The sequence below is a fragment of the Thamnophis sirtalis genome, unplaced genomic scaffold (assembly GCF_051295495.1).
Source record: "Thamnophis sirtalis isolate CommonGarterSnake01/CBP01778 unplaced genomic scaffold, rThaSir2_p1.2 scaffold_6, whole genome shotgun sequence".
In the NCBI taxonomy this organism is placed as follows: Eukaryota; Metazoa; Chordata; class Lepidosauria; order Squamata; family Natricidae; genus Thamnophis; species Thamnophis sirtalis.
In genome coordinates, this window is record NW_028261386.1 from 20,306,231 (window position 1) to 20,319,526 (window position 13,296).

The window sequence follows — 13,296 nt, forward strand, 5'->3', positions numbered from 1 at the left end:
ACTTTAAGGTTTAGATAGGACTCTTAGAGGTGGGCAGGGCAATTAATGAGCCAGCCAATCAGTGAGCGGCGAGCAAGGCAAGCATGGTGCAGACGGGCGGGGAGAGGGAGCTGGAACCAATTCTAAACGGCATGGTAGATTTATGGAACCTCTTCTATAGAAGAGGTTAGAACTGGCAGGAACCCACCCCTGGAACTTATGTATCCATATTCTCTATATTGAAACTATCTGTTCAGAATCATCCTAAATTGCTTACAATTTTTCTTAAGGTGAAGGACAGTATGAGGATGCAACTGAGAAATAAGGCTTTTAGTTTCTTTTTTCCTTGTCCCTCTATGTTCCTACTAGGTTTGCATGGCCTCATTTGATGGAGAAACATCACATTAAGCAGCTCTTTTGCCTTATCTTTTTCATTTTACCATAATAATTCTTATATCACTTCATAATAAATAACCTTGTGAATTGTTCATTTTATTTTTAGTTATTGTCCTGGCAAAAAATAGATATATTTAGCTATTTTCTCTAAGCAGGATGAGGCAGTTTTGGTACCCAGCCTTCCATTATTAAATAACATCAGCATTCTGTTAATATTTGCTACTTATTAATAAAACATTTTGTGTACTGTGAACCACATGGAAGGGAATAATGACATTTTGATCTCCATTAAATGGATAGGCGTGATTTGGGAAGAGAACTTTAAAAAGAGATTTAGGTGTGAGGGCTTCTTTCTATTTTGGCAATTTTAAGTAGTCCAAGTGGATTTTAATGAATATTTTGGTTTTGTTTCTTGTTGAAAATTGTGAACTGTTCTGTCAGTGTTTAGTAATTTGCTGCTGAATTTCAACAACATAGTTCAGGGAGGAAGAGCTTCAGGAAATTCAGAAATTAAGGATCAGGTACAGAATAACTTCCTGTATTGTAGACATAGATACCAATAAAAGAGAATATTTGTGGCTCAAGACTGAACTGTGGGATCTTTGATACTCTCTGAGCTTTGATGTTTTCTTGCCGACATTTTGTTACTCAATTGCAAAATAAAAATAAAAAATAAAAACGCCAACCAAGCTCAGAGAGAACCAAGAACCCCCCCCCCCAAAAAGAAATAAATATAAGAAGCAGAAATTCAAAGCTAGGTACTGCATTTTATTACAAACTCACATGTTGTCTTAGATCAGCAATCTGGAGCACCTTTTCCAATTAAAACTATTTATTAAAATGCATAAGCTTTTGCAACTCATGAAAGCTTATGCCTTTGTAGTAAAATTTAGTAAAATGGAAAAGGTGCTATCAGTCTCCCGATTTATGCCCCATAGACTAATAACACAGGTTTTCTACACGGTTCATAATTTACCAATTTTTCTGTCATTGCAAGTAAAGGCCATGAATAAGCTTAGCAAATGCATTGCCTCTTTAGAAAGCTGCAAGGCGGCATGTTCTGGACAAGCTACAAAATCCCTGTGGATAAAGAAGTTAAAAGCACTTCAAGCTTGTGGGCTTCAGCCTATCTCAGATGTTTCACTCGAGTTCTTCACATGCTGATGATGATACATCTATGCCCGTGATGGCGAACCTGTGGCATGCAGAGCCATATTTGCTGACACATCAGCTGTCAGCTCCGGGGTGCATGCGTGCAGTGGCCAACTGATTTTTCACCCTTCCAGAGGGCCCGGGAAGGCAGTTTTTGCCCTCCTCGGGCTTCAGGGAAGCCTCTGGAGGCTGGGGAGGGCAAAAAACGGCCTCAACGGGCCAACTGGAAGTTCGGGAACAAACTTCTGGTTGGGCCATTGAGGCCGTTTTTCGCCCTCCTCAGGCTTCAGGAAAGCCTCAGGAGCCTGGGGAAGGGTCATGCGCACATGCGTGGGGTGGTGGTTGTGCATGCATCCATGGGGAGGGTCGTATGCGCAGATGAGCGGGGTGGATTTAATTGGTATAGGTGCGCGCAATTTTGGCACGCCATAAGAAAAGGGTTCACCATCACTGATCTATGCCATGGATTGGGACTGCATTAACTAAAAAATTAGGTAGTTATTCGGTTGTCCCACCTAATCCAGAAAATGGAACGCTGGTCTGTCATGACAAATGATGCAGTACATGATTTGAGTTTGTCCGGAGAAGAGCTGTATGATTCTGAGAGACGCTGGGCTTTCGCTGTGTTCTCCTTGCATCCTTGAGGCCAATCTCTTCTGCTCTTGCCAGTGTTGCTTGGTTACACTGGCAGCATTTAGAGCTCCAGGTGACAAAAATTATCTCATGGGGGGTGATGAGGGAAACACAGTTGCACCTGCCGCTTTCTGTGCCAAGCCGTATTAGTTGTGATCAACATGAAGGTAGCGACAATCAGCCGGCAGATTGCAGAGAAGGAGCACCAAAAGGACTGTCCGTCTTCTGCAAGGAGGCCTTGGAAGGCCATAGGACTTAGGAAAGAAATGATCTAGGATGCTTTCATAAACATGCTAAACGTTAAGCCCTTGGCAACCAATGTATTTGGTAAGGTCACAAACATTTTAAAACCAGAAGGAGAAGAAATGTATTATGGTATAAAGATGATGGTTTGGTTAACACAGCAATTGAATTGAATTGAATTTATTGCACTTATATGCCGCCCTTTTCCCCAAAGGCGACTCAGGGCGGCTCACAATCCAAGTCAAGGGAAGGGGTACAGATAAGGGATAAAAAAGACGAACAAAACAATACACAATTTAAAAGCACACAACAACCATACCATTCGAGGAGGGGGGCAAAAGCTCTTTAGCCCCAGGCCTGTCGGAACAGCCAGGTTTTAAGGGCTTTGCGGAAGGCCTGGAGGGTGGTGAGGGTTCGAATCTCCACAGGGAGCTCGTTCCAGAGGGTCGGAGCAGCCACAGAGAAGGCTCTCCTCCGGGTAGTCGCCAGCCGGCATTGGCTGGCGGATGGAATTCGGAGGAGGCCTAATCTGTGGGATCTAATCGGTCTATTGGAGGTAATTGGCAGCAGGCGGTCTCTCAAGTACCCAGGTCCAATACCATGAAGGGCTTTATAAGTGACGACTAGCGCCTTGAAGCGTATCCGAAGACCAATAGGCAGCCAGTGCAGCTCGCGGAGGATAGGTGTTACATGGGTGAACCGAGGTGCACCCACGATCGCTTGCGCGGCTGCATTCTAGACAAGCTGAAGTCTCCGAATGCTCTTTAAGGGCTGCCCCATGTAGAGCAATGGATTGATCCTCACGGCATGCTGATTCATAAACTGTCACACGGATGGTTTGATTTAATCTAATGTTAGGTGAGCCACCTTAAAAGAGAAAAGATGAATGACAGATAGTGGAGGTTTATATAAACCTATAAAGATCTCTGTGATGAGTCTCATGTAGAAAAAGTGATTCCCCCTCCCCCGCCTCATAGTTGGAGATGTTATGGATAAAAATGCATAATTTACAGAATTTATACTGCAGGATGTGATGGCCACGGACACTGGATGACAGGTATGTTACATTGATGGGGCTAGACAACACTTCTTTTTTAAAAATAAAGAATGTGAATGAATCTCCAGGAGCTGTGGATTTTAGGTCGTGGTGACATTTGAAGGGGGGTTGGTTGGGAACATTTTGGGAATTGAAGAATTTAGGTAACTTACAAGGGGGAAGTAAGGACACTAAATCTTGCTTAGTTTTAAGCCACCCATTTTGTAAGTTAATATCTCCTTTAGAAAGGAAAACCAGGATCGATTTTGGAGAGGTGTCTCAAAGAGAAAACGGATGCAATTCATTTTGTCCTCTCTTTGTCTATAATAGCCAAAAAAGATTTCACATGGAGAGGAAATAAGAAACTCAGCTTCTGCAGGATGTCGGTCCTGGAAGCCATCTTTTACATTGGGCCCTCAGGCCAGCCACATGTAATGCTGTGGGAAATTGGGAGGGCGGATTATATGGAGTGTGTGAGATGTAGTCAAAATATCATTCCTTTCTCAGAGAGTCAAGGACGTCTTGCCCTACAGGTAGAGTGGTGTGACTGGGAGGCATCACCAGTTGGGACGGTGCCTGATTGGACCATGTGATAAACAGACATGTGGGTACTGGGCAGGGACTTGAACTTTCTTTTGGGTGGGGAAAACCTGGAAGTTTTCAGATTTGGGTTTTCTCAGATGTGCCAATATGACATCTCTAATAAAATGGAACTTTGAGGAAACTCAGGCCTCGGAGTCTTCTTTCGTTAGGGGGTGTTACTTGGAACTCTGACGCAAGTTTTTTTCCAGAGCTCTTCATAAACTGCAACAGACAACGGCAAGGCAAATGTGTTCATTAGACTGTCAGTATTTAAATTTTGATTGCAAGCTCTTTGGTATTTTCCTTGCTTATGTTGCAGTGTAAATGGAACAAACTTCGGTAATATTAGAATAATAAAATTATTTAACACAAGTGTCTGTGTTACTGTCGTAGGGCGTGTCCAATTTTTCAGCTTTCATTTTCTAAGCATTAGGGGTACTCAAAAGTCTTACAAGCCTTGTGGATTGTAAATATATTTTGGTTACTTTGGTTACTTATATATGACCATATAACTTGGTAAGTAACTACATAAATATCATAACTTTTTAACATTTTGTTTCATTTTTGTTTCATTTGTGCCAGGGACAATTCTTTTTATTGACAGATGACTCAAATGTATATGATGCTTACTTATACGAAGGAATCTTACAACGTACAGAGCTTAAAACAGCCATATAAATAATAGACCATTATAACAGAGTCGGTTGCTAAATGACATCTTGTCTGATTGCTCTACAGAAGATAACTCTCTTCACCAGTTCCTGAAAGACTTGTGGGGGCATCCAGAGTGAGGGGAGGGGTACCCATGGAAATGTCTGCAATGCCTTTCTTCTCTATTCCATCGCTCTTGAACCATGTTTTGGGCCATAAGGATGGAACGGCTTGGTGACATTTATTATTTATTTATTTATTATTTATTATTTATTATTTATTATTTATTTATTTATTTATTTATTTATTTATTTATTTATTTATTTATTTATTTATTTATTTATTTTGTATGCCGCCCACTCCCGGAGGACTCTTGGCGGCTCACAAAAGACGAGGGAAAGGGGGGAAACGAGACAAAGACAACATATTAAAAAACAAAACCAACATTCACAATTTCCATGGAGGTAGATGCTTCTCAGCCGCCCCCCCCCCCCCCCAGCCTGCTGGAACAGCCAGGACTTGGTGGCTTTGCGGAAGGCCGGGAGGGTAGTAAGGGTCCGGATCTCAACAGGGAGCTCGTTCCAGAGAGCATTAACCAGTTACAAATAGGTTCATTCTAAAGCCCAGCGAAATAGAAAAAGCCAAAATATATGCGTATGGATGTGTGTGTATGTGTGTTTCTGTCCATGTCACCAATTTCAGTTTTTCCCTTCTAGAAACCAAGGAGGAGCTGGAGGATCTGATGTCTGATATCAAGAAAACGGCCAACAAAGTGCGCTCCAAGCTAAAGAGTTGAGTATCTGCTGTAGGTGTAAGGAGAGAGACGGCCACTCCTGGCATGACTGAAGTTGGGATCGTTTTGGGGCTTCCAAGTCTCTCCCTGATTTGATATAATGGATAATGACATGGCACACGCTTGAAGAGGCACCGGCCGGCTGTGCTTGGATCTGCTCACGGAGACATTCCCCCTGAAAGTTACTTCCTTAATGCGAAGAAATGCCAGGGTCCAAGGGGAGAAACTAAGAAAACATGGAAAGGAAAGGCTGAAATGATGGCAACAGTGGCGATAGGAACGCAGTGGTAATAGGGCAGTGATGGAGAACCTTTTAGGCACTTGAGTGCCCAAAGTGTGCATGCACTCAAACTGGAAGGCATGGGCGCAGGCACATGCACCTGCTGATCATGCACAGCAAAGACCTGAAAATCAGCTGGCTGGTGGGGGAGACGCATGGACATGCATGGCAGAGACCCGAAACAGAGCTGGGGCGATGCTACGCGTGCCCACAGAGAGGGTTCTGCGTGACACCTCTGGCACACGTGCCATAGGTTCGCCACCACTGCGATAGGGACTCAGGAACAGATTAGGGATTGCCACTCCTAAGCTGGGAGGGTGGCCCCAACAGATCCTAGGGACGACATCAACGCTGTCTCTCCAGAAGAATGCAGTGCTGGGAGCAGCTAAGATACTGTGCAGAATCTTCGAACTTCCAGGCCTCTGGTAGAGGACCCACAATTGAAGAAGGTACATATCATCCATCAATGTAAGAAGGGAACATGTCTCTCTTAAATAGATTGACTTGCCTCCTCAATGGACATCACAGGCTCACTTCCCAAAACAAGTAGTAATTGATCAACAGTTCATGAAGTCTCAAGTTCAACTATCTTCACTGTAGGAGTTCACTAAATGATTGTGAATTCTTTGTTCTTTGCACAGCCAATCTATCTGAGAGCTTGACAAAGTTGTTACAGAATTGAAAGCTCTAAGCTTACATTCTCTGCTTGTATCACCGCCACATGCATTTTTTGTGTGTTTGTGCAAGTGATCCACGAGTAATGATAAAGGATGCTAAAGGGTCCCACATGGGAAAAAAATTCTCACTTTTTTCACTCTGGAGCTTCTAATCTTTTCATGAAAATTTTTAAAGCACTTTCCATTGTGCTTGGGGGAAATCTTTGAATCAAGCTGATTGCAAGGAAACTCCCTTCCCTGCAGAGATGGTATTCAGCCTGTTCTCTCCAGTTCGGGCGAACTCCACCCACCCACCCTGACATAATGCGCAAGCTCCACCCACCCACCCTGACATAATGCGCAAGCATTGCTTGGGCAAAAGGCAGTGTGCATGTGTGCGGACAAGGCGTGTGCGCTTACATTTGATAACCGGTAGGGAAAGTAAGTGAATCCCACCTCTGCTTCCCACCGAGCTATTAGAAGATATATTTTCTTAAAAAAAACCAGTTATGTATGTGAATATTAGGGTTCACCTTTGCTGCCCCAGATTTTGATTTTTTTAAAAAATAAGGTAAAGGTTCCCCTCGCTCATATGTGCTAGTCGTTCCTGACTCTAAGGGGTGGTGCTCATCTCTGTTTCAAAGCCAAAGAGCCAGCGCTGTCCGAAGATGTCTTTGTGGTCATGTGGCCGGCATGACACAACACCAAACGTGCACGGAACGCTGTTACCTTCCCACCAAAGGTGGTTCCTATTTTTCTACTTGCATTTTTACATGCTTTCAAACTGCTAGGTTGGCAGAAGCTGGGACGGGAGCTCACTCCATTAGGTGGTGCTAGGAATTCGAACCGCCAAATTGCTGACCTTTCTGATCGACAAGCTCAGTGTCTTAGCCACTGAGCCACCCTGTTGCTTTTTTAAAAAAAATACGAACAAATCACTGCAATCACTCCAATGAAGCCTACAGGTGATAACTTGCCAGGTGCAAGTTTTAAAAAAATGGGTCATTTATAGTTGGTTGGTTCCTTCTCTTCTGGGGAGTTATTTTTAGTCCAGTCTGAAATGGATGTTCAGCAGGCAGAGAAGGAGAGACAGAGACTGAGACCATCTGTTTACCCTGTAATGTGCTTTTTCTTCCCTCTCTCAAAATAGGTTCTACTTTTCTGCTTTTTCTTAGGTATTGAACAGAGTATTGAACAAGAGGAAGGGCTGAACAGATCATCAGCGGACTTGAGAATAAGGAAAACGCAAGTGGGTCCATTTCTAAAAAGCCATGTTGCCTATCAGTTCAGAGGTTTTCATGCACAGAATAACCAGGGTGGTCAAATGGTAGAATACTTTTAAAAATCCTATAGCTTTTGAAAATGGCTCCACCTCCTTCTCAATATCTACAGCAGTGGTTGGCATTTATTGGGGGGGGGGCTGTATGCCATTGTATGATGTCTCCCATGACACATAGTCTGTACTGATGCCCAAAACTTAAGGCCTGCTGGGAAAGACAGTGTGCTTTACATTCCTATCCTCTTCTAAATGGGCTAAAGGAACTTATCTTTGCAAAGAACAAAGTCACATCCAATCCTTCAGAGATTGTCCAAGCCTGATTTACATCATCATTTGACCTTTCTGAAACCAAGCAAGTGGATGATACTCTGTGGAAGGTAAATAAGGAAATTACAGGGACACCATTGCCTGTTCCATAATCCTATGAATACCCCAAATACAGCATTGATGAGACAGTGAAATATGGGCTATTGAATGTTTTGGGGGATTCAGCTTTTTCTCTCTTTCTTCCATATATTCCAAGAATCTATAAAATAGACCAAGTGGGTCTTCATGTAGATTAGTATTTAATTTTATTGTCTAGCCATGTGGCTTCAAGAAGCCCATAAACAGGCAGCAAAGCTGTTTATTTGATAATATACATTTATTTGATATAAGGTATACATGAGAGGTCCACCCAGCATTCTCAGTTAGCACTGATTGGTAAACATCTCATTTCTTACAGGTTTGTTGCATCCTCTTTTCAAGCCATTGGCCATGATCTCTTTGTCCATAAATTCCATGGGTTCAACATAGTATCAAAGAGCATTTTCTTTATAAATTTATAAATGGAAGAAAATAGGATTTTTACAGAAGCTTGTGGATGTATAAGCCAGCAGCACACATATTTTTCAGAAATATTCTGTTGTAATTTTGCTTTCCCACTCCCGCCCCCAGCATTCCACTTTATCACGGAAGTTTGTGGAGGTGATGTCAGAATATAATACAACCCAGACTGATTACCGGGAGCGCTGTAAAGGGAGAATCCAAAGACAGCTGGAAATCAGTGAGTGCCTTCCTTATTAGCCCTTTTCACTGAGATTATCATGTGTTTGTTCATCCATTTCTTACAGAAAATGGTGCAGTCCTCTGTTTTTCTTGTTTGCCTATTTTCACAATTCATTTTAATTGTGATATCAGTATTTTTCTTGTGGTCAGGTTGTTGTTGAAGCAATCAGAACTACTGTACATATAGTTAAAAGCTTCCTGTTCAAGTTTGAGAAAGAGCATCTATTCAATTTATATTCTCCCATTTTCCACCAAAAGTTCTGTAAAAGCAAATTAATGAAACCCATTTGTGTTCTTTAAGGCAAAGTTCACATTCCTAATTTCTTATTAGCATTTTTTTATAGTAAAAAGCCTATTTTGTTATAAAAGAAAGATCCTAAACAATAATTAAAGGCACATTCCCATAGCCAGAGAATCAGAACAGATTAATTTAGCTGTGATGCAGTTCATACTCAGACAGGACAATATAGTGGATTTTGAACTTATTCAGATTTCTACTGTAACCATTGGCATGAAGGGAGATATTATTGAAATCTTGTCCCGGATTCCTAGTGGGATAAAAGTGGCACAGTGGTTAGAATGTGGTACTGCAGGCTACTTCTGCTGACTGCCGGCTGCCAGCAGTTTGGCAGATTGAATCTCACGAGGCTGAAGGTTGACTCAGCCTTCCATCCTTCTGAGGTCGGTAAAATGAGGACCCAGATAGTTGTGGGCAATACCCTGATGCTGTAAACCACTTAAAGAGGGCTGTAAAAGCACTGTGAAGTGGTATATAAGTTGTCTCTCCAGTGAATGATACTGTTCCTAAGAGAACTGGTCTATGACTTTAGGGTCCTATTGGAGTCCCAGCTACTGCTACTTGCAGGACATGGTTAAGAGGCCCTTGCTCAGATAAACTGGTGCCAGTCCTGACATTACCAGTAGTGAAAAGACCCAGGTCTGGTTTCAATGTACATCACCATTCCTCTACATAGGACTGCTTTGGAGATAAATGTCATCAACCTTTGTGATAATTGATTGACATTTTTTTTGCTATTATGTTTTTGTGGAATTACTGTTGTTTAGAGTTATTACTGTGAGCATTTTAATTTCCTAATACATTTTTTTCCAGGAATCTGGAAAAATTGGGCAACATATGACCTAATAAATAAAATGCTGGGTGTGATTGAGAAATACCAATTTAGATAAGTGTTTTTCCAACTTTGCCATTTTAAGATGTATGGGTTTCATTTCCTAGAATTCCTCAACCCACATGCTAAATTGGAAGCCTGATGTAGACCATACAAATCACAAGTACTCTTTGCCCTTTCTCAGTTTCCACTATGCATCCATGGAGTACAATTGCAGACTGGAGCAAGCAAAGTTCCTTTCCTTTCCTATTTATCACAACAAGCCTAGTGTAAGAGATGAGAGCTGGAAAAGAGGCTATGAAGTGGCCCCCTGCCTCTTCTGTTTGGAGGCTGTCTCTGACAAAATGTACCGAGCTGCAGAAGAACATGTGGTGCCTTAAGGTCTGCTCTGTCCAGGTGGCTTTTTCAACATAAAAGGAGGAGAGAGTAGATAACTATCAAAAAGCAGAAGGGGCAGCAACGTGTATTGGGAAAAAAATAGAAGTCTTGAGTGGAAGAGATTAGGAATTAGGGGGGGGGGGAAGCTGCTTGCAGATATAATGAGTAGGAAGGGAGGATTGTGTAATGACTATTCTTTCATTATGCCAAGGAATGATGGGGAACAAGGAAATTTGCATCACTATGTCACATTACGGCCCTGCTTTTCTTTCAAAAAAATGAAATTTGAAATTTTGATTCTATATGCACTATCACTTCCTATTAAGGGATACGTACTGCCTAAATCTTGCCAACCAGTTTTGATCAATTTTATAGTATGTCTGTCTGAGCAAGCTGTGTTAACCGGGCTAAGGTTCATATCGATATGTTGATGTGGGCTGTTGGGCTTAGTTCTGAGTTCTCTGCTGAGATGTTGGAGAGGTCGGAAAGGGTAATAGAGGCAGGTTATGAGAATCATCTGAAAGGATCCGAGGAAGAAATACGGACAAAGTTTTGGACTATTGGAGGCTAGGAAGGAAAGATAGATTCTATTGTTCAACCCGTAACTTCTTAATATCATTTGCAGCTGGCAGGACCACCACCAGTGAAGAACTGGAGGACATGCTGGAGAGTGGGAATCCAGCTATTTTCTCCTCTGGGGTAAGCAGACTCTCCCTTGACCTTGGGATTTGGCCAGTCTTTTCTTTGTCCACACTGCTGGGAGTAGACCCAAAGGTGCCATTTCAAAAGGCAGCTGGACAACCTCACGGTTCAAGAAAGAAGAGCAGTGACATCCCTAGGAAGAGACCCAATCTTGCTGGCTAATAAAGGAAGAGATTCACAGTTATCCTGAACACAGATGACTAAACGCTAACATAGACGCTCTTCTGAAGGGCCCTGCTACATGTGAGACTCTGAAGAGAGATCCTACTAGCAGTTATAAGAAAAAGGTCATTGATTTCCTGCAACAGCTACTGCAGGACAATGCTATTGACAAACCACAATACTACTGCCTTTACCTTAGGAAAACTACTCTATGCATAGGTGGACTCCCCAAAATCCACAAAGAGGGAACTCCACTTGGACTGTTTGTGAGCAGCATCAACTCCATCACCTAAAAACAAAATTCAGTTGCTATTTGAAAAGGCACAACCATGGGACAACCATGACCTGGATGACTGAGACTCTCCATAGACTCATTCTGAGAGTAGAGTTTAGCAGTGCCATGTTTGAGTCCTTACAATAGCAATAGCACTTAGACTGATACACCACTCCATAATGCTTTATAGCAGTGGTCCCCAACAGGGGTAGTATTCACTTACCTTCCCTACCGGTTCGCAAATGTGAGCATGCACGGTTTTTTCCAAAGAAAGGGGTTTTTTTTCAAAGAAAGTTTTTTTCCAAAGAAAGCTGTAATTTTTTTAAGAACTCAGTTTTCACCCATTTATAAACTTGTTCTAGCCAGCCACAGAAAATTAGGAGAATGTGGTCTCCAGAAATATCTACCCAGGATGGAAAGTCTACCTGGACCATATGCCATTAATTTTCCAATGCTGCCTTTTTCTTTTTTCTTTTTGCTAGATCATCATGGACTCCAACATTACAAAGCAGGCACTGAATGAGATTGAGACACGGCACAGTGAGATCATCAAGCTAGAAAATAGCATCCGTGAGCTTCATGATATGTTCATGGACATGGCCATGTTGGTGGAAAGCCAGGTGAGAGCTGCTGCGGAAGGATGGACTTCTTTACTTATGGCATACCAGGGGGCAACATTTAGTCCTGTGTTGATTAGTCTCCGGTCTGCACTATCCTCTGGTAGAGATACTGCAATGGTACCTTTGCACTATAGTTCCTACATTAAAAAGAGGGTTGGGATAAATGACTTCATTAGTTCTATGGCCTGGATTACACAAATAAGATTTCTGTTGATCCAAACTTCCCTATACCACCTTGTTTTGAACATCTTAAGGTTTCATTTCATGACTCACTTTGTTTACTGTGTTAACTCATTTTTGTTTTCATGCGGTGTATTAAAACATAGACTAACATAACTAAATGCCCCCCAAAAAATCAAAGTTAGAGCTAAACATCTTTTCAATGTTATGCAAAATGCAATTATTTAGCTCTTATCAGACTTGGTTAAGCATGTTGTTCCAATTATGATGGTCCAGTGAGATCAAGTCCACACCACATCTGATTTGTTCAACATTTACTGCAGTTTGAGCTTAAAGATTATCCGTAAAAGGGACAAGAGAGAATCCTGACCAAGAGAGAATAAGGAAGAAGCAAAGTGTAGGAATTTGATCCTGCAATTTTTCTTCCATTATTGTGCAAAGCCCTACACAATGTGATCATGCTTTGTATATCATTGTATACTAGTGCTGATAACCCAGCATTGCCCAGGTATTTATTTATAGGAGGAAAATGTCCAGACCAAACATAATTTCTAATGCTGGATTTTCCCCCCTTACCACAGGGAGCCCCCTTGTGGAGTACTGTGAAGCTGTTACCATGGTAACTCCACTGCGCTGTACAGTAGAATCCATTTTAAGGCACAACAGGCTGTATCATAACAGAATTTGAATCCAAAATATACATTATCACTGTCAAAAGTATTGTGACTTGACACTATGGATATAATTCAGTCCTTTTCATTTCAGAGGCCCAGACATTCCAGAGTTATGCTGGAACACACACACAAACACACAAGGGCACACACAGAACGCCCCCCCCCCTGCCTCGAGGAGTATTAGGGGCGTCTTACCCCCACAGTATTTGTTTCCAGAGAGTAAGTCATCTGTGTACCAAGTTTGGTTGAATTTGTGTGCATAATAGCAGGAAGGAATATCTGATAGTGTCTCCTAGCCCAGATAATTCACCCCAGCTCTTCTGTTGTGTAATATCTCAAAAAATCTCATTAAGAAGAAGCTAATCCAGGAATAGAGACAATACCAAATTGGGCCAGAGGCTCAGAGAATGGAAGACAATGAAACAAACAACAACAAAAAAAAAAACCAG

At 42.0% G+C, this 13,296-nt stretch overlaps 1 protein-coding gene across 3 annotated transcripts in view; it reads left to right on the forward strand.

Annotated features, from left to right (window-relative positions):
- The window catches only part of STX1A (syntaxin 1A), a 100,021-nt gene that overhangs the window by 78,710 nt on the left and 8,015 nt on the right, over positions 1–13,296 (forward strand). For 2 of the 3 annotated variants that reach the window (XM_014074236.2, XM_087717335.1), the window contains exons 4-8: positions 5,389–5,463; positions 7,577–7,650; positions 8,617–8,725; positions 10,861–10,934; positions 11,856–12,982. In XM_014074236.2, the coding sequence (XP_013929711.2) occupies positions 5,389–5,463; positions 7,577–7,650; positions 8,617–8,725; positions 10,861–10,934; positions 11,856–12,329 (806 nt within the window). In that variant the 3' untranslated portion in view covers positions 12,330–12,982. Of the gene's footprint in view, positions 1–5,388; positions 5,464–7,576; positions 7,651–8,616; positions 8,726–10,860; positions 10,935–11,855; positions 12,983–13,296 lie in introns of those variants that run through there. The other variant, XM_087717336.1, reaches the window with a different exon arrangement.